Genomic DNA, 22,935 nt, shown 5'->3' on the forward strand with positions numbered 1-22,935 from the left:
CACAGGCTATACATACTGCTGTGATGTATCAGCCACAGGATAGTGACACAAGAGAGACAATGTCCTTTTACGAGTTTAGAAAAGTATAGTGCATTGAAATATGTTTTCTCATGAAAATTTTGGCATGATCTTTCTTTCCTGCTTTACAAATGCATTCTAGCTTTGTTGTACTTTGAAAGAATGCTTTTCTTTTTGTGGGTCATATGCTACTTCGAATATATAGTTTTGCATATTCATTAGGAAAAGCTAATAGAATTTCTTGCGCTTTGAGCCACATATCTTTGCAGAATATGACCTCATTTTGGGATCATTTACAAAACCTCTTGTAAAACACTTTATTCCTACCTCATTCTTCTTTTTTAAAGAAACATATTTAGGAACTAACTACAAAGAGGTATATTAAAAAAAATCTTTTAACCTTTTGACTCAAAATTGCTCTCACTGCCTTCTCAACTTCAGAAAGATCGTTGATGTTTACAGTCCAAACATGAGGTCTTCCAATATAGACTTCAGCATAGGGGTGTTGAGATGTCAGCTGAAAAAGGAAGAATCAAACATCATACTTCTGAAAAATCACTTTCAATAAAATAAGCAAACTGTAGGATTATGTGCAATGTATAAACAATAATTATTCAGCCACTTAATGGGACTTTATTCTTTTGTTTTAAACGCTTTGCTCATGACATCTTACATTAAAAATTGAATGGTCTTTCATCATTATATACAGATTTATCAGTGAAACTAAAAAATAAATGTGCCCTAAAGCTATAAAAGTGTTGTGTTATTTTATCTTGAAGATGGAAAACGAATTGTCTAGTATATCTTACAATGAAGTATCAAATCTCAATTTTGTTTTAAATTTCAACTTCTCTGGTCTTTACTGCCCCCTACTCTCTTCTTTCAGATAATGTCATATGCACTAACAGAACATTTTTTCCTGAACAAGAAATCCAGTTTTAATCTAAAGTACTACTTGAGGAGACCTCTCCAGTGCAAGTTTGATAATGACCACAATGCAACATACATATGCAGCATGAACTAAAACCTGCGGTCAGAACTGCTAATCTTGCAAAGATACATTCTTTTTTTAAAAACAACAACACACAATATAATTGTTATTTTCAGATGAGCCAATCTGGAACTGTGATATTACAACCAGAAGAATTTTTGAAACCTGAAGGCTAACATCTAGTAGCTTAAATTCAGATAATTTACATTGCCAAATCATTCTCTTTTTGTTCTTACATACTCTTTAACCCTTTCTGCCTTTATTACAAACCTGGCACCCATTTTCTTTCACTATGCAATTATACCTTGTACTATTGCATTCCTTATGGATTTACTTATTGACATCTCCACAAAGTTCACAATCCAGTATCCTTAAATACTTTACATTATTTCGTTTCTTCATCACCAAATTTACTTTCAGCTAATATACTTTTACCACAGTTACCTACAGAGCTACCATTAATTATCACATAGTATGAATAGAAACAGCACCATGTTATACAGTGACAATCACCCAAATAGTTTCCTTCAGACCTTTGAGGTGAATTCAGAGGTCCATGTTTACTTATGGGTATTCCCACATCCCTAATAGTCTTCAGACCAAATGTTATGCACAGAGAGTTCTAGTTCCCAACACCCAATACTTTTTTCTATGCAAAAAGTCTCACTGTCTGGCAAATTTCAAAGATAAGTTTGGCCCTGTCTAGTGGTCATTCTACTCAGTTCTAGGAAGAGTATTTCTAAATTCTTTGTATGGAACAGACTTTCACAATAACCCTACAGAACTACATGACATTTACTACAGGTATACTCAGTTAACAAAGACGGACAGTTAAAAAAAGACTGAAGCTCTTTTTTACAAAGGCTTTTCACTCCCTCTCACCCCCCCTTCCCCCCCTTTCTCTTGCTGGAAGACTTAAAACATTAATACTGGGGAGATGATGGAGGAGGGACAAACACAGGTTTTTGGTGTTGAGTTGCCACAGTCTGGACTTTATGACACCAGCCCCTTTTGCGCTGTAGTCCTCCACTAAAAATAAAATAGTACAATGCCAGCATAGGAGCAGCCACCACCGCAATTCTTCCTTTAGCGCAACTAGGGCTGTTGCCAGCATTGCATTCCTTTCCTTTTCTCTCCCTTAATCCCTTCCTCTCTTGTGCTTTGCCTGGCATGCTTTTCAGTTTTTAACCCCTCTACTTTTATTGCACTATTTCAGAGCTCTGTAGCCCCAACCCACTCTTAAAATGTGGAGGCTGGTAAAAGAAAGTTATTCCTGGGTACTTATTGGAAGAAACCTTCAAGTGCTTGCTAGAAGGTTCAAAATATTTTTATTTACTTATACAAGGTTTACCTGATATGGTTTATTTCATATGTGTGTATTTTTAGTTGTGAAGCTAGATTCATTGAAACAGCTGAACTGCTCTTCTGTATTATGGTGTAGGAACTTATCCCTATCCCCCCCCCACCGGTTACTTTTGGTATCGAAGTTGCTGTTACAAAAGTAACATGCAAGAGCACATCTACTTTGTTAACTAAGGTAAATTTACATCTGCATAAAAAAACAAACCCTGAGTGTACAATGCCTGACAAAATATTTATAGTTCAAGGTGGGTGGGTGACTTAATTCCCCAATGTTCTTTTATTGCCACAGGTGCCTGGTCTTAGGCACCATAGAATAATTCTATAGTTTAAATAACCAAAGACTTCTTAACAGCTTATTCTTGCTGTCTGGCCAAGACAAAACCGCCCTTTAAAGAATATCACTGAAGATGTTACTGGTAGTCACATGATTTCTGAAAAGATGATTACTTTATTCCATCTTGCTACCAACAGACCACAATTAAAATTGAATTTCATGCTTTATCTATCCTCCTTCGAGAAGTTAATGGCCCGTTTGATTGCTCTTTCCAGGAATCAAACAAGCTAAACAAATATGTTTCAGGGTATTGATTTAAAAACAAATATTTTCATTATGAAAAAGAAATTCTATCACAGCTAGAATATTGTTTGCACTTGTTTAATAGGCTGTATGTGGTCAGCATACAAGATGCAGGTGGTATTGATTGTGCTGCATTGGAAATACTCATTTAGAACAAAAGGACTAAAAGAGGTTGTGAGGAAACAGACCGGGATGTGGCTCAACTGTCATTAAAATCAGTAAGGCCTAAAAACAACAACAATTGCAGTGGCTTTGCATATTTTTTCCTCTGTCTTCATTCAATGCAGAGAAATTTAGGTTAAAAATGCAGAAGCACAAAAATTGTGACCTCCAAAGAAGTGTAACTGAACCCAGCAAATAAAGAGATAAGAAGTGGTTCTTGCCTTTGAAAGGGCAATGGCTTTACATTTATAAACACAACAGGAATCTGCAGTTCAAGCACTCTACTTGAAACTCCTCCATTTAGTTGTGGGCCCTATAAAGATTAAGGACAATGCTCCCTTCTCTTCAACTGTTTGGGTGAGCACTGTGATTCAAGGGTGCATATCTAGCTAGCCTCATTTCTAAACACCACCTTTCACTATTCCCACACTGAACTGAAATTTCACTTCTAGAGACCAGGTTCTCTAATATAGCCAGTGGTGAGGGATCATACAAATAGAAATTGAAAACATTTAGACAGCCTCAGGAAAACGAAAGGTGCACATAATATTTGGTATAGGGGTATCTGCAGCATCACCCTGCTGTGTAATTCCATTCCTAAGGCAGTCTCCATTCCATCTAAATTTCTGGTGGGCAGGGAAGACAATGCGATTTTGCTCAGTCTTTGATTATTTCAGGTTCCAGTACTATTTTTAAAGATGAGTTTTGGTTTGTTACTTTTTTGGCTTGCATTTAATATTTTAAATATTTTCATATTATTATTATTATCATCATATTGGGAGCCCAGGTAGGTAGGTAGGTAGGTGGAGCGGTTCCACTCTCACTGAGCCTAATGGAAACCTTTCATTACTCAAATATTCTTCAAAGCCTCCCCAAAACAATAACCTCAAACATCCCCCAAATTCTACACCATGTCTGCTAAAATGAGTAGTCTTTAGTATGATGTTCAAAAAATGATGTGTTATGAAACATATTACAGGTTGAGTATACCTTATCAAAAATGTTAGGGTCAGAAGTGCTGAGTCCTTTGGATTTTTCTGGGTTTTGGAATACCTCTATTTACATATACTGTACATAATGAAGCTGGAGAGAGACTGAGGAGCTGTGAAATGGCAGGAAGCATGGATTCCCACCATTTCACAGATCCTTGCATCTCTCTCCAGCCTCACAGATTACATAGCAGCTATGTATTAGGCTACTTGTGTTATAGCTCAAAAAGTTTTGGATTTTGGAATACTTCAGATTTTGGAATTCCAGATAAGGGATACTCAACTTGTATTCACATACCAAATCGATAATGTCAATAAACAAGTGGGTGTGGTGACTGATTCCTTACCTCTCGGAGGGTTGGTTTGCCTTTGAAGAAGTCTGTATTTTTGCTGCTTTTGGGGGGATTAAACTTTGGATTCAGAAATGCACATCCATTTGCAATCGCCTCCAGAGGAGCAGGACCCTCATATGGAAAACCAAGGCCAACAAAGAGCTGTAAAACAAAAACATTTTTCAAAAAATGAGGAAGTCCAGATATTAGTTCTCAAGTGGTCCTAAGGGATAACCTGAAAGCTGCTCCTAAGGGATAAATCTGCATGACACCTAGTAAAGTCTATTCCTGGAAGTTTAGAATTCTTCCCCAATTCTGTTGTAAGACTTTGACCATGCTCACTTCATGACTTAAACATTAAGTTGGGGGTGAGGGAAAGGAAAGCAGGAAGAAGGGACATCATACTTTTTATAGACAAAAGTGGAATGGAAATGGAAGATGAGCTTACATTTACTTCCATTACAGAATCAAAGCTGTTTTTCAAGTTCTCAAATAGGCAACACTCTACCTTTAGTGACACTTATCTCTCCCTTCTAAGCTCCAACACCTAAATTCTCTACAAGGAGATACTGTGTAGAGCACAGGTCATTGCCATTATTTGTCCCATCACCGAAAAGGAGTTGGTAGTAAAGCCACATTCTGATTATGAAATTGTCTCCATAAGAGGGTGAGACTAGCCTCCCATGTGATGGCACTGAGATGGGCAGTGAAAGCATTTAGCACTTTTCATTTCTACGCCACTTCATTGTGAACTAAGCACTCTCTAAACAGTTTACAATGTGTTAGCCAATTGCCCCCAACAAGCTGGGTACTCATCTAAAGCATTATTCTGCTTAGCTTTTAATGGTTTTTAAACTGAAGGCATTTCTTCTCTGTTCTTTTTATTTTAAGGCATTAGCCAAATGTTTATTTTAAGGCATTAGCTGAAAGGTTGCAAATAACTTTATGGATGCTTGTTTAGGGCTAAAAAATGGTATAAATGCTTTTATAAATACAATATAACATTAAAAGGGCCCATATTAGGTTCTGGCTCAGAGAGAGAAGAGAGAGTAGGTGGGGTCATAGTTTGATCAGAATCACCTATCACATACATGGCCTAAATTCATTGTTATACACTTAATTACAACTGACATGGCCTAAGGCTTCTCATGCAGTACAGTACTACTAGTAGTGTGACATTCTTGGACAAGCCTTCCAATTACAAACAGTAGGTGGCAGCAAAGTTTGCAGGAATGTGTGCTTAATTTACAACAGCCAAACTAAATGGAAGAGTATCAAACGGCTATTCTTAGACATTGTCTGCATATTATAGCAAAAGGGAACAGGAAGCATGAGTGATTTACAAGGAGAGATACAAGTTATTTCTGGCTTTCCACCACCATTTTCACACTTGCATTTCCTTTTTTTTTTTCCTTTTCAATTTTAGCTACTTCCTTTAATGTGCAAAAAGCCTAAGTTTGCTACTGAATAGACAAACTAAGTACTGAGTGGTAATAACACTGAACTAAATTATACAAAAGGATTCCATGTGGGGTGTCTTTGCAACCAGCACCTGTCCAGAAAAATTAAAATGGTCAGAATTTAACCTAAACTTTGAGGCACAGAATCTTAACATCTTCATAGTGTTCAGGATAATACTAGAACCTCATGTAACAAGTGAAAACAAAAATCAGTCAAATTACTTTCTTGTATTAATTCCTGCCATTTTAGTACAAGCAAGACTTAATCCTCAATCTCCTAGTACAGATTATTTAATATTACAGTCACCCCTCCATTTTTGCGGACTTGCAAGTCCACAGTCTCAATCATTCACTGAGGGATGAGCCCCATTGGCTAAAATGACATGCGCATGTTCAAGCCAATGGGGCTTGAATATGTGCAAGTTTCTGTTTTTGTGGGACAGAACAGATCCTCCACAAAAACGGAGGGGCAAGTGTATTTCCTTGAAAGACTCTGCATAGACATTTGTGGCATGATTCAAGCTTTCTTAGAGCACATACACCCTGGATAAGAAGACAACATATATTTAGTATAATTATGAATATATGTCTTTAAAAGAATAATGCGGCAAAGTGCCATCTGGCTGCAAGATGTTATAAACTAGATAAACAGAGTGTTTTTTTGGTTAGGCCAAGAATGACAATGGAAGATGCTAGACAGGAAACAAAATCTTCCAAACAAAAAACTACTCCTAAATTGATAAAAAAAATCACCTCTTACTATGAGTTCTCTTCTCAAAAATTAAAAAAGGAACTCAGGATTCACAGAGCATGACATGATTCATCTCTCAAGTCCCATACCACCAAAAGAAAAGAAAAAATCCCACAAAAAGTAGTCTGCTGAGCAATTACATTATATCTTTTAATTAGCTGCAACTGGAACATGGCTGAACCATTAATTAAAGGATTTAAGATGTCACCAACAATTCAGTAGTGGCCTGATTTTAATTAGTTACAGAGAAGGATACTGCTGGGTAGATAAACATTCTCCAGCTTTTACCTCAGTACTGTTGAACATCTTTTCACTTCTATGCTATCAATGTATTTAATGAAAACCTCTGAGAGAGGAGATTGGAGTGAGCACCTTTTGACAACATTTGGATAAGCATAGCATGAATTGTCCTCCACAGCCATGTTAAATGACTGCTATAAATGCAATTCTACTTTTAAAGTAACTACATTTTTCACTTGGCAAGCTGGTCAAAATATAGGCGGTACATTCCACTGACATGAGCCAGTCCTTTTGCAGAAATGCATTTCAGAAATTACTAAAACCCTTTACTACACACACCATAATGTTACTATTATTATAAGGAAAGTCCACACTCTGAGGCACTGTAGAAGTTCATTATGGAATATATGTCATTCAAATGCTGTCTCCTAGTACAAATGATGCATTAAATTATTTCCCCTCTGTGACTGTAAACTGCATCCTGTGAAAACCAAAAATTAAACTGTACTCTAGATGCCTAGATGTCTTTCCCCCTTCATTTTATGTGAAAGCTTCCTAAAATTCTTCATTACAGAACAAATTAACAATCTCCAGTGCTGGGAACATATTGGTATAGGATGCTCACTTTTAATGTTTCCATATTGACCCTTTAGATCAATATCAATAAACTTCAATCTCAGATCCTCCAGGGTCCAACTCAATCTCAAGGCTTCTGATCCTTCTTACATGCTTGATGGAACTTTACTTATCACATACCAGACAGGATGGGGAAGGATTCCAAAGAATAATATGGAAGACACTGGCTCCCATGGTTCCTTTCATCCATTGATCAAGTGGAAAGCATGGGCAAAGATTCTACTTATATATCTTGTCCAAATGCTGCTGTTGTGATGAGAGCAAGGAGGAGAGAAGATTCCACTCCACCTCCTAAAAACTGTTCCCGGGCACTAGGTACACCTGGTTTTCCCAGAGTGCATTATGTTTGTAACAAGCGCATCTGGCACCCTGGGAAGTTACATGTAAACACAGATTTAGGTACTTTTGATGGAGAAAGAAAGAGATAACCACAGCAGCTTGCAGGGAAGGGATCCTGAATACTGATTTGAAGGCCTAGAAAAATAGCAGATGAATCTGGAGGAAAAACAAATTTCCCCCCAAATTGTTTGCCAAGATATTTTTCATTTTTTTCCAAAATTGGAAATTTTGGGGAACATGAAAAAAAAAATCCTCAGATGTGATTTTTCTTTGTCTTTATGCAATAAGTGAAATGTTTTGTAAGACAAAGTTCACTGTGTATTCATAAGATATGTATGTAAGACCTTCTATGGAATCAGAGAACTATACCGCCCATGCTTACTGTAGATAGCTGAAAGCTGAAATGCCTTTCTGCACTTTGTGGGTGCTACCATCTTCATAACAGGAAACTATGGTGTGTGTATATTTGGGCGGGGGCAGGGTCAGGCTTCTTGGCAATACACTACCAGAGATTTCAGTATTTTCAATGCCGAGTTCAATTTTAGATCCAAATAGATTGCTAAGCCTAGTCCTTAAAACTGCAACTGTTTCTGTTTTCTACAACAGTTCTAATATTTCTGCTTTTTTACATATGTTCTCAGATGACAAAAACTAGGATACACACACTTAGGCAGCCAACATTGCAGCAGTCTATAGCTCATTCTTTATTACAGAGGGTATATTCACAATTTTGCTTGTTAAGAATTTAAGGCCTTTACATTTTTAAATTTCATAAATATGTCAAATAGTACTTTTATATGCTAAGTAAGTTAAGAATTAAGCATTTTGTGTTTGTAACGGAATAGAGTGATATGATGGTGACATACTCCTACAGAGCTTCCCACTGTTTTCAGTGCTACTTCAATAACATCCAGTCCATATATTGCCAGGTTGCCAATACAAAGAGTCCAATATGGGCAGGTTAATTTCCATTGCTATGGTGCAAAAATGACAAATACTGCACACAAAAAGCCTTAAAGGTTAATGAATTGAGTTATACAGTTTAAAACACCCCCCAACTTACTTTTGTGCCTCTTAGCAAGAACTGTAAATCCCGGCCACTAAGGATACCGTGGTTTTTAACATAGCTAGGCATATAGATAGCGCTTGTTCCATGGACAGTTCCGTGAACTTCAGTGTACGTATGAATGACATCCAAATAAGACTTCTTATCCTAATAAGAAAACACAAACAAATATGAGTCTTCACATAAAGTATCAGCTTCTTTATGCAATTGTTTATTAGGAAAGCATATATACATTTTCATTTGAAGGTGTAGACAGCTTAATTGTACTTTGAAATGGAGCTGGTATGCTCATGGGATTAAAATGATGATTTGGGCATATTTTTCGCAAGTGGGAATTCACAAATTATCCAGAACTACATATATATATATATATTTAAAAAGGTAGGTATCATTAAACTGGGTCTTTGAAATAGGGTTATGCTAAACTTTGGGACCCACATATCTGAACCAAAGCAAGTTATATATTAGGACTTGAAATGTGCCATGCACAAATGTTCAGTCAAATGTTGTAGATGGCAAAGTCTGTTTTGTTTGTGCATTCCTCCTACATACTTTACTTTTTAATTAGGAAGAAATGCAGTAGCTATGCCAATGCATTCAGGTTTTAGTGAGAAGGTAATAAATTGGTTTTTACTGATCTGTGCATCAATTTGGGATTTTAGGAGATAGACTCCCCAGCCCTCTTCATAACCAAATATCTCGAATTTTGCATATTCTGTCCTTATTTGGGACAGAATCAATTTCTTCAGTAGTCTCTGGACAGTTGTCTCTGATGGAATAGGCTTCCACTTTGCTTCTTAGCTCCAGTAGCACACACTGCAAATTCCTATACATGAAATAACTAATCTTGTCTTCATAAAAAGTATTCCAAACATGGACAAATATGTTTCATGGTGAAGTGCTGGATATTAAACATGAACAATATATTACTTATACAAAGTTTTAGTGTAGATGCCTTGTAGCTGAAAGAGAGTTAGTTTTTTCACTACATGGTTAAAAACCCTCTTGATTCCCCCATTTTTTGGTGGGGCTAAATATTTCAAAAAATAAATTTGGGATTATTACATTTGTGGGTTGTAGTGAAAAAAAGACTCATCAAATATCACAACCCTGTAACAGTGGCCCAAATACCCTAAAGGCAGCAGATCTCATCTGATGCTGAAAGCTAAACAGGGTCAGCCCAAGTTAGTACTTGGATGGGAGACCACCAATGAATACCAGATGTTGTAGGCTATAGTTTAGAGGAAAGAACTGATACATTCCTTGCCTAAGCAAACCCTATGAAGTTCATGGAGTTACCATAGGTCAACAGACAACTTGAAGGCAACACATGGATGATTATAACACCAGTGACTTTAAAAGATCATTTCATTTTTGATGCGGCATTTTCTTAGAATAAAGAGTGCAAAATATTTCAAAACTGAAGTCTGGTTTCTTAAATTCTCTGAATACAATAATCTTGCCTACACATAGTATTTGAAATTTAATAAGGGCCATAAACTAACAGAACAGTTTTGTCTAAATGTCATTGTTGATTTCAGTAAATTACCAAGATTTATGTTAACATCCCTGCCTTTGTTCATTATCTAAAATGCTCTACTCTAATCCATCTGGTTGAGACTTTCCTAAAGTCACAGCTTCACAACAAATTGGAGCTATAATGTATGCATTGTACAATACTGCAATCTAAAGAAATGTCATTATCATTTAGTCTCACACACACACACACACACACTAAATGACAATGACAAGAATTTCCCCAACAATATTTGCCATGTGGTTCTTCTTTTTTGCAGAGTTTGGGAAGTTACTTTTCCAAAGAAATTTGTTTAGTTATTTATTTCAGTGTGTAATTAGTAACCCATTACTGTTACCCATTACAATGATAGAAAAGGATAACTTACTACATGATTTCATTTCATGTTACCTTTCCATTACTTGGGTGTGTGTGTGTGTGTGTGTGTGCATGACCTTACGATTGATGAATGGTATAAAACTTGAAGTTTGAGAATTACTAGAAACTGTTACATCAATATTTTTTGTAACTAGCTTAGAATGGAAACATGCTTACTATACAAAGACCTGAGACACATTGCCACTATTTTATGTAATTGTGCTACAACTGTAGCAGGGCAACTGAAAACCAGCAGACAGTGCACCACATGCAGGAAATCTGCTTTCAAATTTGCTGCTCCCAAGTGACATACATTAGTTGTTTCTAGAATGGCTGGCACAAAGAATGACCCTTCACTGGGGGCAATTTCCTCATCAGGGATTATTTTGCTTTTGGGCTGGGATATACTATCAGGGCCTGTCATGATGAAAATTATCCTGGTAGAATGTAAATAAAATTTGATCTGGTCATATGTGATTCAAACATATTCTCACTATTTTGGGGCGGCAGCAGAAAAGTCCTCAAATGCTGAACAAAAAAGAATCACATTTTTTTCTGGAGTATTTGTGGGGATGTACATTATCAGATGTGTGACCATCTAATTGTTATGTTTTCACATGGCAGCATATTTTGGCAGAGGGTGAACAGATGGGAGTTACTGCTAACAGATCTCTTTGGTTTTAAGTGCATACAGTGTTTGTCTATTCTCCTTGGCATTTTACAATGTTTTTAGTTATTTTTTTTCCAAACTGGCAGTTTGAAACAGATATTCAGTTTCCACTTTCTTTCCCCCACTCCCAAGGGAATGGGCATTTAAATAGTTAAAGGTCTCTGGCTATGGAGGGAATCTGCAAATGGTCCTTCAGCGGGGAGCTCTGCCAGTGGCATCTCCCTCCCCCAGTTGTTCTTTATTAAGCCTCCTGATACACTGGTTCGCTGTGCCTGAGCAGCAAGTTTCAAGGAGAAATAAATGTTCACTTTTTCCCCAACACACAACACCCCCCTCCCCCCACATAGACACACATTAAGTTATGACTGGGCTTGATCTATGACAAAATTAAAATAAACAAAGAATTTAACAATCATTATATAAGAAAACTGCTGTTAAGAATTGGGCAAAAACATAAAGAACCACTTCTGGTACAGAAAACACCAAAATGGACATCAGTAAACGAAGCATTCTTTAGAAGGGAGAGAATGAAAGAAAAAGACTGGATAAAATATGATGAATTATTAAAGGTGGAAAAGGGTGCATATATCATGAAAACAATTGAAGAATTATTGGAAGAAGACCATGAGTGCAATTGATTTTTATACAGACAAATTTTTAGAAAGATTTACAATGGACAGAAATCTATCAGACAGAAAAGGAAGAAATGGAATTTGGAAGACTAATGATTAACAACAAGGAACATACAATATCGAATCTCTATAAACTTCTACTAGAATTAGAATTGGAAGAAGAAACAGTGAAACAATTAATGATTAACTGGGTTCAAGATTTAGGAAGGCCCATATTATTTGAGGAATGGGAAAAAATTGGAGAAAAAGATTAAAATATTCTTTCAGTTATGATATAAAAGAAAATTACTGCAAATTGCAATTCAGATGATATTTAACCCCAGATAAATAATCTAAAATATATAAAAGTGATAAAAATGAATGTTGGGACTGTCTGGAAAAAAGGAACATTTATACACATGTGGTGGGAGTGTGAAAGGGCTAAAAGATTTTGGAAGCATATACATATAGAGGTTGAAAAATTTTAAAACATTAAAGTGAAATTGGATCCAGCTGTGTTTCTATTAGATATGATTCTGGAAGAAGAACTGGAAAAAAAGTATGGTAAAATCATCTTCTATATGATAGTCATGGCTAGAATTGCATTCACAAAATAATAATAATAATAATAATAATGATGATGATGATGATGATGATGATGATAATAATAATAATAATAATAATAATAATAATAATAATAATAATAATAATAATAATAATATAAAAATGGAAAAGTAAAGATGAACCTACTATACTTGAATGGAATAGTAACTATATGCTATGATGATTTCAGATAAATTGACACATTTGTTGAGAAATGAATAAAAAAATAAACATGAGGAAGTATGGGTCTTGACTGAAGTACATCTTACAAAACCTTAGGGAGAATGAAAAAATAGACACAGTAGAATAAATATAGAAGGTATAACTTTTTGAGACTAAATAGTATTGTACAGTGTAATAATGAAATGTGGAAGAAATGGCAAGGTTGTTTAATCACAATGTGGATGAGATAAAAGGAACTAAATGAAAAATATATTAGATTTAATCTTATAAACTGTAAAGTAGAATGGAAAAATATTCATTATATGGAATAACAAAGTAAGGAAAGTCGGAAAAAGAAATAATGGACGAGAAATAATTAGAACTATTCAGGGTAAAGGAAAGGAAGCTATTTTATGTATATTAGATAGAATCATAGAATAATAGAGTTGGAAGAGACCGCAAGGGCCATCCAGTCCAACCCCCTGCCATACAGGAAATCCAAATCAAAGCTTCCCCAGCAGATGGCCGTCTAGCCTCTGCTTAAAGACCTCCAAAGAAGGAGACTCCACTACACTCTGAGGGAGTTTGTTCCACTGTCGGACAGCCCTTACTGTCAGGAAGTTCCTCCTAATGTTGAGGTGGAGTCTCTTTTCCTGTAGCTTGCATCCACTGTTCCGGGTCCTGTTCTCTGGAGCAGCAGAAAACAAGCTTGCTCCCTCCTCAATATGACATCCTTTCAAATATTTAAACAGGGCTATCATATCACCTCTTAACCTTCTCTTCTCCAGGCTAAACATCCCCTGCTCTCTGAGTCGTTCCTCATAGGGCATGGTTTCCACACCTTTCACCATTTTAGTCACCCTCCTTTGGACACGCTCCAGTTTCTCAACATCCTTTTTAAGTTGTGGTGCCCAGAACTGGACTCAATATTCCAGGTGAGGCCTGACCAAAGCAGAATACAGTGGCACTATTACATCTCTTGATCTAGACACTATACTTTTATTGATGCAGCCTAAAATTGCATTGGCCTTTTTAGCTGCTGCATCGCTCTGTTGACTCATGTTCAACTTGTGGTCTACTGGGACTCCTAGATACCTTTCACATGTAGTCTCATTCAGCCAGGTGTTCCCCATCCTATATCTGTATTTTATTTTTCCGCCCTAAGTGCAGTACCTTACATTTCTCCGTGTTGAATTTCATTTTGTTAGCTTTGGCCCAGCTTTCTAGATTTTAGAAGACAGTCAGGTATGTAAGCTTAGATGTTTTTATGATGTTTATATTTTTGTTGGTATTGAATGGTTGTGTATTTGTTTTCTATTTTGTGTGTGTAGTTGCTTTTAACAAGAAGATTTTTTTAAAAAGTTATGACTGGGTGAATGACTGTCCCCTCTCCATAGGCCTACAGCTGAGAAGGCATCTTGGGAAGCTTTCCTGGTGGCCACTGTTTCCTCTCCTCCTGCCCCCTGCCTGGGAATGGGGGGGGGGGCTAATTATATTAAAACTCTGCCTTGGTTCTTCAAGATTTCAAAGGGGCAGAGGTGGAGAGAGAGAGGGGGGGGAGAACGAACACCAATGAAGGCTTTATATGCTGTATTTTTTTTTCCTGAGAGGAAAGACAAACACTAGATTTTTTAACAAAACCTTATGTAAAGCTATGATCATATGACATCAGTGGGAATAGGTGACAATGAAAGCAGAAGTGGGCATGTCCTCCTTCCCATGACTGACAGCCAAAAACCACCAGAGTGGAAATAAAGTGGAAATGTGTATGTCCCACCTTTTGATTGACAGTCAAACAACAACAGCAACAATAATAAGCAGCAGCCAATTACATGTGGGCACAAATAAGTCACACACAATTCCTTCCTGCCCACCATTTTAATTTGCAATGGTGCTGCATGTAGCCGACATAGATGCAAATGCAAAGAATATGCATAGATGGAAATGCTCAAGAGAAGTGTAGACAATTAAATGTCGATTCAAAGGTGCAAAAATCCAAACCAGTTCATATAACATAAGTACTTACATGTAGATCGGCTCTCAATGTGTCTGCTCCTAAGTCTGAATTGCAATTTGGAAATGTCACAGGAGCCTTAAGATACACAGCAAAGCCAAAAGAACTTGCCCCAGTGCAAGAATGTTGCGTTTTATAAACTCCTTTCCAGACTGCAAGTCAGAGCTCCTGTGCTGTGGGAAAGACTTGTGAGATTATAAACTAGGGTTCCAAAACTTTCCTATAAAACATAAAGCAAAAGATTGGTCCTTAAAAAGGAAGGAGGAGTGGGAGGGGGAGGGAATGAAGCAAAACCTTTAACGGCTTTATCACATATGCCATATGATAAACATCACGCATTTCCAACTCTCGTTTACATCCTGTTTGCCCCCTAGTGTGATAAAGCAGTAAGACAAATACTTTTTTATTTTACCTCGAGCTTTTGTGCATATAAGCCCATTTCTTGAGATGCAGTACAGAATGATATCTTAAGGCCTCTCTACTGTATCTGAAGAAGTGGGTTTATATCCACAAAATCTCATGCTAAAATAAAAACCAGTTAATCTGCTACATTCCTCCCACCCACTTCCACTCCCACTCCCTTCCTCCTTTCATGCTGCAAAAGACTAACATGACTAACTCTTTGAAGATTGGTCATTATTCTACGGGCAGAACTTGAACTCAATCTTTTAGTCTTTTCTTGACAGCTACATTAAACTTGTGATTTACAAAATATGTTTTTGTTGATCATTGCATACAGAACTGTTATTACTCTAAGCCAATTATTTCCACCTACATTTAAAAGCCTCTCTGTGCGAGACCTTTCACATCAAAGAAATTGGATGACAAAGATGATGTGTTTTCCTCTCTAAAGGCAATGTTAACAGGAAGATACAACCCCAGGGGGTTGAAATTTTGAACTGTATAGATAAAAAAATCAACAAGTTCAATCTGTGGTAATAAACTGTTGAACCACAGAAGAGAAAAAGAGGAAGCAAGATAAAGTGAGTGCATGTGTCCTGTTCATATGGAGCTGGTGGAAGGAAGGCCTTCAGTTAGCAAAACCATGCCTCATTTAAGAATGATGCAAGTCACTTCTACAGGACGGTAACTTTGATAAACCATTTAATTCCTAAAAATCACAGGGATTAAATGTGGTGGAGCTCCACAGTATGAGTGAAGGTATAGCCCAAGCCTTAAGCATCCTACTGAACTGTCAATAGGTTGGGCAGTCTTCTGCCTAAAGATAGGTCTTATTGTTGCTATTGACTGCCTTCAAGCTGTTTCCAATTTATGGTGACCCTAAGGTGATGCTATCATGGGGTTTTCTGGGCTAGATTTGTTCAAAGGGTTTTTTGCCTTTTGTTTTCCTCTGAAGTTGAGAGTGTGTAAGGTTGCTCAAGGTCCCCCAGCGATTTTCCATGACCAAGTGGGGATTTGAACCTTGGTCTCCGGAGTTGTAACCGAACACTCAAACCACTAAACCATGCTTGGCTGGCTGGTCTATCACAGGAAATATATTTAGATCTATTTCAAAAGATAAACTATTGACGGATGTTTAGCTTAGAGAAAAAAGCAAGTAAAGCAAAACATGATAGGAGGGCTATGCATGAAACAATTTTTATGCATTACTTTTCTCCAGATGCAGTGATAGTTGTCAATTGGGACAGCTTTAAAAAGATGTCAGGCAAATTCACATGCTGCTAGTCATGGTTAAATATTCCCAGTAATGCCAGAACCATTATGGCTTTGTATATTTGTTGTTGAGGAGTGTGTGTGTGTGTGTGTGTGTGTGTGTGTGTGTGTGTGTGAGAGAGAGAGAGAGAGAGAGAGAGAGAGAGAGCTGTTGAACTCAAGTCTCGCTGGTGGATTTTCTACAGGCAACTGGTTGTTCACTATTAGCCTTATCACACTAGATGAATCCAGCTCAGAAAAGGGATTTTAACACTAGAAAACCCCCCAAAAGGCAAGATGATTTGCAGACGCATTTACACCAAAAAGCAATGACGGAAAGTAAACAAAAATGACAGCTTTTTACTTTTGGGAACTTCCTGAAAGTAAAAAGGTGTCATTTTTTGTGGACTTTCCATTTGCTTTATTTTCACGTTATTGCTGTTTGGAATAAACATTGTCTGGAAAATATCCCACATTTGCCTTTTTAAAAAACTTTTAAATCCCGTTTCTGAGCGGAATTCATCTGGTGTGATAAGGTCCTATGTGAACAAAATGCTGACTGTTCAGGCTTAGCAAGACTTCTCATGAGTTCTTAAAAATAATAATTTTATGGCTACTGAAAAAAGAGGATACAATCATAGGCTACATCACATTCTTCCAGTACAAAACATTACTTACTTTTTATTTAGAAAATACAGTCATGAGATAACTGGAGACATAACTTTTAATATATTAAGACTTTAAGGACAATCATTATTATGAAACAATAATCTAACATAAAATGACCATAACCTGGACAGAGTCTGTGAGTCCTAGCCAGGAAATTGTAGTGAGATTGTGGACAATAATATATAGTCAAGAGAAGTCTACTCAAACTGCTATTTTGCTCACTAACACTAACAAATAATAATTATACCATTCTCATATGTTTAAAGCCATGTTCACACATAAGCCTAATACACAGCTTGCAAGACATTTCCCTACCACCACACCAGTTTTGTGACATTAATATTTTAATTTCTGAAAGGGGAAAACTGATTCACACAAGCATATTCATAACTTTATTAATGCAACGTAAAACAATGACTAAAAATGTGGGGAAAAACACTATCTCTAGTCTCAGTTTTTCTAATGCAGTAACATAGTTTTCAAATAGAGGCTATTCTGCAAGAACACCTCTTAAGTGAAAATAAAAATACTCCATATTCTTTTTCAGCAAAAAAATCTGTGTAACTTGGGACCTCATTCACAATATGCTGACATAAAAATTTAAAACTACAATGGGGCAGGGACTTAAGGTTCTGATCAACAAGTGTATTTCTTGAATGAACAATTTTATTGATCCCTGGAGTGGAAAGTCAAGGCTTCGTTCCCATTGGTCAAGGTGGCATTGCAACAGCAGCATTGTCAAGGTGTGTCCTCACACCTTCAGGTGACACTAGCTGGACCGAGTGCAGGCCCAGTCACAACAGCATCTGGGAAAATATCTCTAAAACTATTATGAAACCAACTATTATATTCAAACATCAAAGATACTTTCTATCTTGAGAGAACTGAACATGGCCAGTAGGTATATATTCCTTAACTGGGGTGCAGTTGTGATGACAGGACAAAGGAGATCATTGCTGGGAGAAGATTAACTTTAAAAACTTTAACAAGACTTGAAGTCATTGATTGCAAATGAGTTTATTTTATTTAAAAAGTCACATTTAATATAGCAAGACAGGTAGAACCAAAATTAGTTGTGACTCTGAATAGCAGATAATTTTCAAATTTTCATCTGGGAATATGACAGTATTCTAAGTCTATCTGCCTGTTATTTCTTCTAATGCTGCTTAATGCATAAATGTACTGAAAGAGCTTCTGGGTGCCAGTTATATAAACTCTGTCTGGCAGAAAAACATGTTATTTCCTTCTTGGAAATCATGTGCCATGCTACAGCTTCTGTAAAACAAATTATGTTCTGGGAAATACATGTGTAAACCACTCTTTCCTCAAAGAGGTGCCAATGGAGTGAAATCTTATGAAGGACTATGTGCACACCACAAAGAAGTTCTTCTTTCCCGCTCCCTGCACCCATATTCCATTATATTCCTTTGACTACTTGGCTAAACACTGTTAATCTATCAGAAGAAATAATTCACAGAGCTTGTATACCATTAATACACAACTGTAATATCATGGGCAATTAAAATAAGCTCTTGAATTACTATTTGGAACTATGCTTCCATCTCTCCAATTAAGAGAAACTGTGCATAACTCTATCCATAATCAGTGCTGATATAACATAGCTGCTTAACTATATAGTGATTTCCCCTAACTACTGATTTGTTGTTAACAGAAAGCAACATATGCACATGCTTTCCTTGAACAGAATATTGAAACCTAAATTCAATATAGAGACATGCTTAAGCCCACTGATTTCAGTGGATGTAACCACGTAAAGCTATAACATTAAATACTAAAGGTAAGATTGTTCCCACCATCATATTCCCCATTTCTATGTATGGCTGTGAAAGCTGGACAGTGAAGAAAACTGACAGGGGGAAAAAATCAATTCATTTGATATGTGGTGCTGGAGAAGAGTTCTCAGAATACACTGACTAGTAAAAAGACAAATCAATAGCCCTAGAACAAATCATGCCTGAACTCTTCCTAGAAATAAAGATGAATGAACTGAGGTTATCATATTTTGGCTATATCATGAGGGGGAAAAACTCACTAGAAAAGACTATAATGCTTAGTGAAGTTGAGGGAAACAGGAAAAGACAAAGACCATGTTCCAGAAGGATAGATTCAAACAGGGAAGCCTCCGACATGAATCTGGAAGAGCTGAGCAGGATGGTTGTGGACAGGGTGACTTGGAGGTCTCTCATTTATAGGGTCACCATGAGTGGAAGTTGACTTGAGAGCAGTTAAAACAACAAAAGCATGCTTAACTCTGTCCTGGATTTAAGGTCTAAATGTTCAGCATAAATTAGGAGGGTCTTCCTGACAGTAAGAGCTGTTTGAAAGTGGAACACACTCCCTTGGAGTGTGGTGGAGCCTCCTTCTTTGTAGGTTTTTAAATGGAGGCTGGATGGCCATCTGTTGGGGATGTTTTGATTGTGAATTCTTGCATGGCAGGGGTTAGACTGGATGGCCCTTAGGGTCTCTTCCAACTCTATGATTCTATGAAATGATGAAGTTTGCTCTCCCAAATCTGAAAATACCAGTTCCTCATGAACTTCACTCTGCAGCATGGGTCTAGCTAATTCTAAATTGTGATGTTCCCATTTTATTTAAAAGTCTGAAACATGGAGATTGAAATGACTACGAAGCTGCTACGGCTTCCTGCCTGCTTCCAAACTCTCATTGTTTACTTAGGGCCTGTCCATCTTCCTTAGTGGTTTGGTAAAAATAAAATAAAATAAAGTAAAGTAAAATGCTGCTGCTGCTGCTGCCTGCCTGCTTCTAAACCTTCGCTGTTTACTTAGGGTCTGTCCATCTTCCTTGGTGGTTTGGTTAAAATAAAAAATAAAGTAAAATTAAAAACAACTTCCTTATACAGGTATACCTCAATTAGCAAAGTACACTTGTTACTGGACATTACTTCAACAGAAAGTTTGGCACCAGAGACAGAAATATCATGGAAAAAATAGGGATAGGGTCCTACACCACACAGACAAAGGGTAGATCAACATATTTCTGCAAACCCTTTTTTCCCCAAACTAACAATATGTGTTATACATGTGAAATGAAATAACCAGGTCAGGTGAGCCTTGCATAAGTAAACAGAAACATTTGGAAGTGACTAGAGACCACTTGAAGGCTTCTTTTCAAAAATGTGTCAATGGATTATCCTTTTTTCACCAGCCCCCATTTTTCTTTATGACTTCCATTTTGGTGGCCTGGTGGTGAGGCAGGCTAATCTGTTTTCCCCTTTTCTAGTTTCTTGTTTACAGATACTCAGCAAGGGATTATGGAGGCTGCTGCTGTTTTTCTTTAACTGTTGTAGGCTGGTGTACACAGCTACAGTAGGATCAGATAGATTAGAATCCTATTCTTTTCCAACTCAAGCTTTACTGCATTGTTTATTACAGAAATCTAGCCCTCCTTCGCCACCACTCCAAAGGTGATGCTGCTAAAAATCTTCAAGCTAGACAGAAGAAAAGGAAAAGGGGAGTGGACATAAAAATACCTTTAAAACAGGAACTTCTTTGTCAGAAGGTTAACTAAGGCATGTCTATACTCATCTCCCTAAGTAAGGGAAAGATGCCAAGAACCAAGGAAATATTTTCCTTTTTTTATAGTGAATTTAACAATTAGACAAATGGAGAAGAAACCTCTAGGCAGGTCACAGCCACAGAACTAAGCACGACACTCACACACATACTCTCTTGCACACACTGTAATATAAAATAATTTGATGATAAAGAAAATAATGATTTCAAACTCCAAACCAAGCCAAACCAAGTAAGATCTTATAGCACTACATACATATCCCAGAAAACAAATCCTGAATTGGTAAAAATAGATTTTTATATTTTTCAAAAATTCACATTAATATGCAAGGAGAGATTAACTCATATTTTGGAAAGGAAACACTAAACAGATGGGACATTGAAATATTAACACAAATATGCTGAATATGACAGACAAATTGACACTGAAAAAGTAAGGGATTAAAAAGTAATAAATTGAAAGAAAAGTCTGAAAATAAAAGAGACATATTGGTTGACTGTTAAGACCCAACTATGTGTGACATGTTCTTCTGACATCTACCAATCATGTCAGGAAGTAGAGCTGATTAATAGGATTCATTTACCCTTGAAGCTTATAAGTACTTTTTAGTATTGATAATTAGATTAGAAAATGTAATTACAAATGCTGATAGCTTGGAGAAAAGAGCCAAATTAACAGATTCTGGTGATATTAAGATGAACACCTATAAACAAGAGCTATAAAGTCTTTTATTATTCATAAATGAGGATCAAAATTGTTAATGAAATCCTTTTTTTTTTGTCACGGGTAAAGAGAGTTGAATAATTACTACTTAATCAATCGGGAATGTTTTTATACTGAAGAAGCATGTGTTGTAAGCATCTTGCTGAACAAATAAAATTAATAGCTTACCTGCCTATACGTAACAAACATTCAGGCTATATAGAGTTCTCAGTCTTGCAGAACTGTACAACAGAGTTCAGCTGAATGTGGATACAGTTCTGCTAGGGACATTTCCCAACCACAAAAACAATTTGTGGGTTGAGGGGACAGGGTTGGACTTGGAACATGTCTCCCCACTACCTGCCACCATTACAATTATATACATTCTGACCAGGGCTACAAATGAATACCAATGAAAGTATTAAACTGGTGAGACTTCATGTGTGCCTACTGTCAAGGCTCCTCTTTTAAGTGGGTTCAACAGTGAAAATCACTTTAGTCATAAAATTATGTTTGGCTCAGCAGGAATTGATATGTTGGGGTATTAGATGCAGCTGTGCCTTAAAAAAAAAAAAGAAACTATTTACTTCAAGTAAATGTTGAAGAAATGTAGGTAATGTCTCCTTGTGGCTTATAATATGTGTGTATTCAGTGGGTGCCCCTTTTTGGTTGAATTTATTACAATGTATTAATGTTGTATTAGAAAAATCTTTGACATTTGTAGATACAAATGTTCTTTTAAATTATATCTCTGGGATGTAAAATTTAACTGATGGTCAGTGTGACTGGATTCTGCATGGTCATTTTTTCAGCCCCAGAGCTCCCCTCACTGACTGTATTTCCTGGATATTTTCAGGAGTTTTATTTCCTTAAAACAAAACAAAACAAAAATTCCCCGTGTTTAGAAACTTCTAGGAATCATAAGTCTCCTTTAAAATAAAGTGCACACTTCCCCCGTACATTGTTTAAACTGATTATTTGTGTTGTTCCAGCCAGAAATGGGCTTCTTTAAATACTGTTACACATTTTGTCACTGTATGGTGGAAGCAGCAAGAGGGTGACAATTCTGGAGTGGCCTCCTGAAAAAGCCAGAATTACCTGCTCTTAAGAATATGCACATAACTCTCAAGAAAAAAAACTGCAAGCTTTATTTTCTCAGCAAAACTCATACTGTGCTCCTTCCAACTGCACTGCTTTCTAGATGAAGAAAATGCCTTCCAGCCAGTGCTGAGAGGTTTTCCTCATTCATGACCTTGCTGTGTATGCGAAAAGAGGTGCATTATTTCACATTAAGTTTAGAGGAAAATTTGACAGTCTTAAAACCACTAGAGAGAGAGGGGAAAAACATGTAGGTTTTCTCATTCTGAAAGTGCTAATGGCCTAGTGTACAGCTGACCCCTCATAAATAATGTTTTTAAAATAAAATTCAGTTAAGGGGTTTTTACATGTATATATTTAATGCTTCAGAAATGAGTGGAA

At 36.7% G+C, this 22,935-nt stretch overlaps 1 protein-coding gene across 2 annotated transcripts in view; it reads right to left on the reverse strand.

Annotated features, from left to right (window-relative positions):
• The window catches only part of MGAT5 (alpha-1,6-mannosylglycoprotein 6-beta-N-acetylglucosaminyltransferase), a 167,442-nt gene that overhangs the window by 7,543 nt on the left and 136,964 nt on the right, over positions 1-22,935 (reverse strand). For both annotated transcript variants that reach the window (XM_042462228.1, XM_042462220.1), the window contains exons 12-14: positions 8,921-9,070; positions 4,447-4,593; positions 419-535 (exon numbers count right to left, since the gene is read on the reverse strand). In XM_042462228.1, coding sequence (XP_042318162.1) covers positions 419-535; positions 4,447-4,593; positions 8,921-9,070 — 414 coding nt within the window. The remainder of the gene's footprint in view (positions 1-418; positions 536-4,446; positions 4,594-8,920; positions 9,071-22,935) is intronic.

Source organism: Sceloporus undulatus, chromosome 1 (assembly GCF_019175285.1).
Source record: "Sceloporus undulatus isolate JIND9_A2432 ecotype Alabama chromosome 1, SceUnd_v1.1, whole genome shotgun sequence".
In the NCBI taxonomy this organism is placed as follows: Eukaryota; Metazoa; Chordata; class Lepidosauria; order Squamata; family Phrynosomatidae; genus Sceloporus; species Sceloporus undulatus.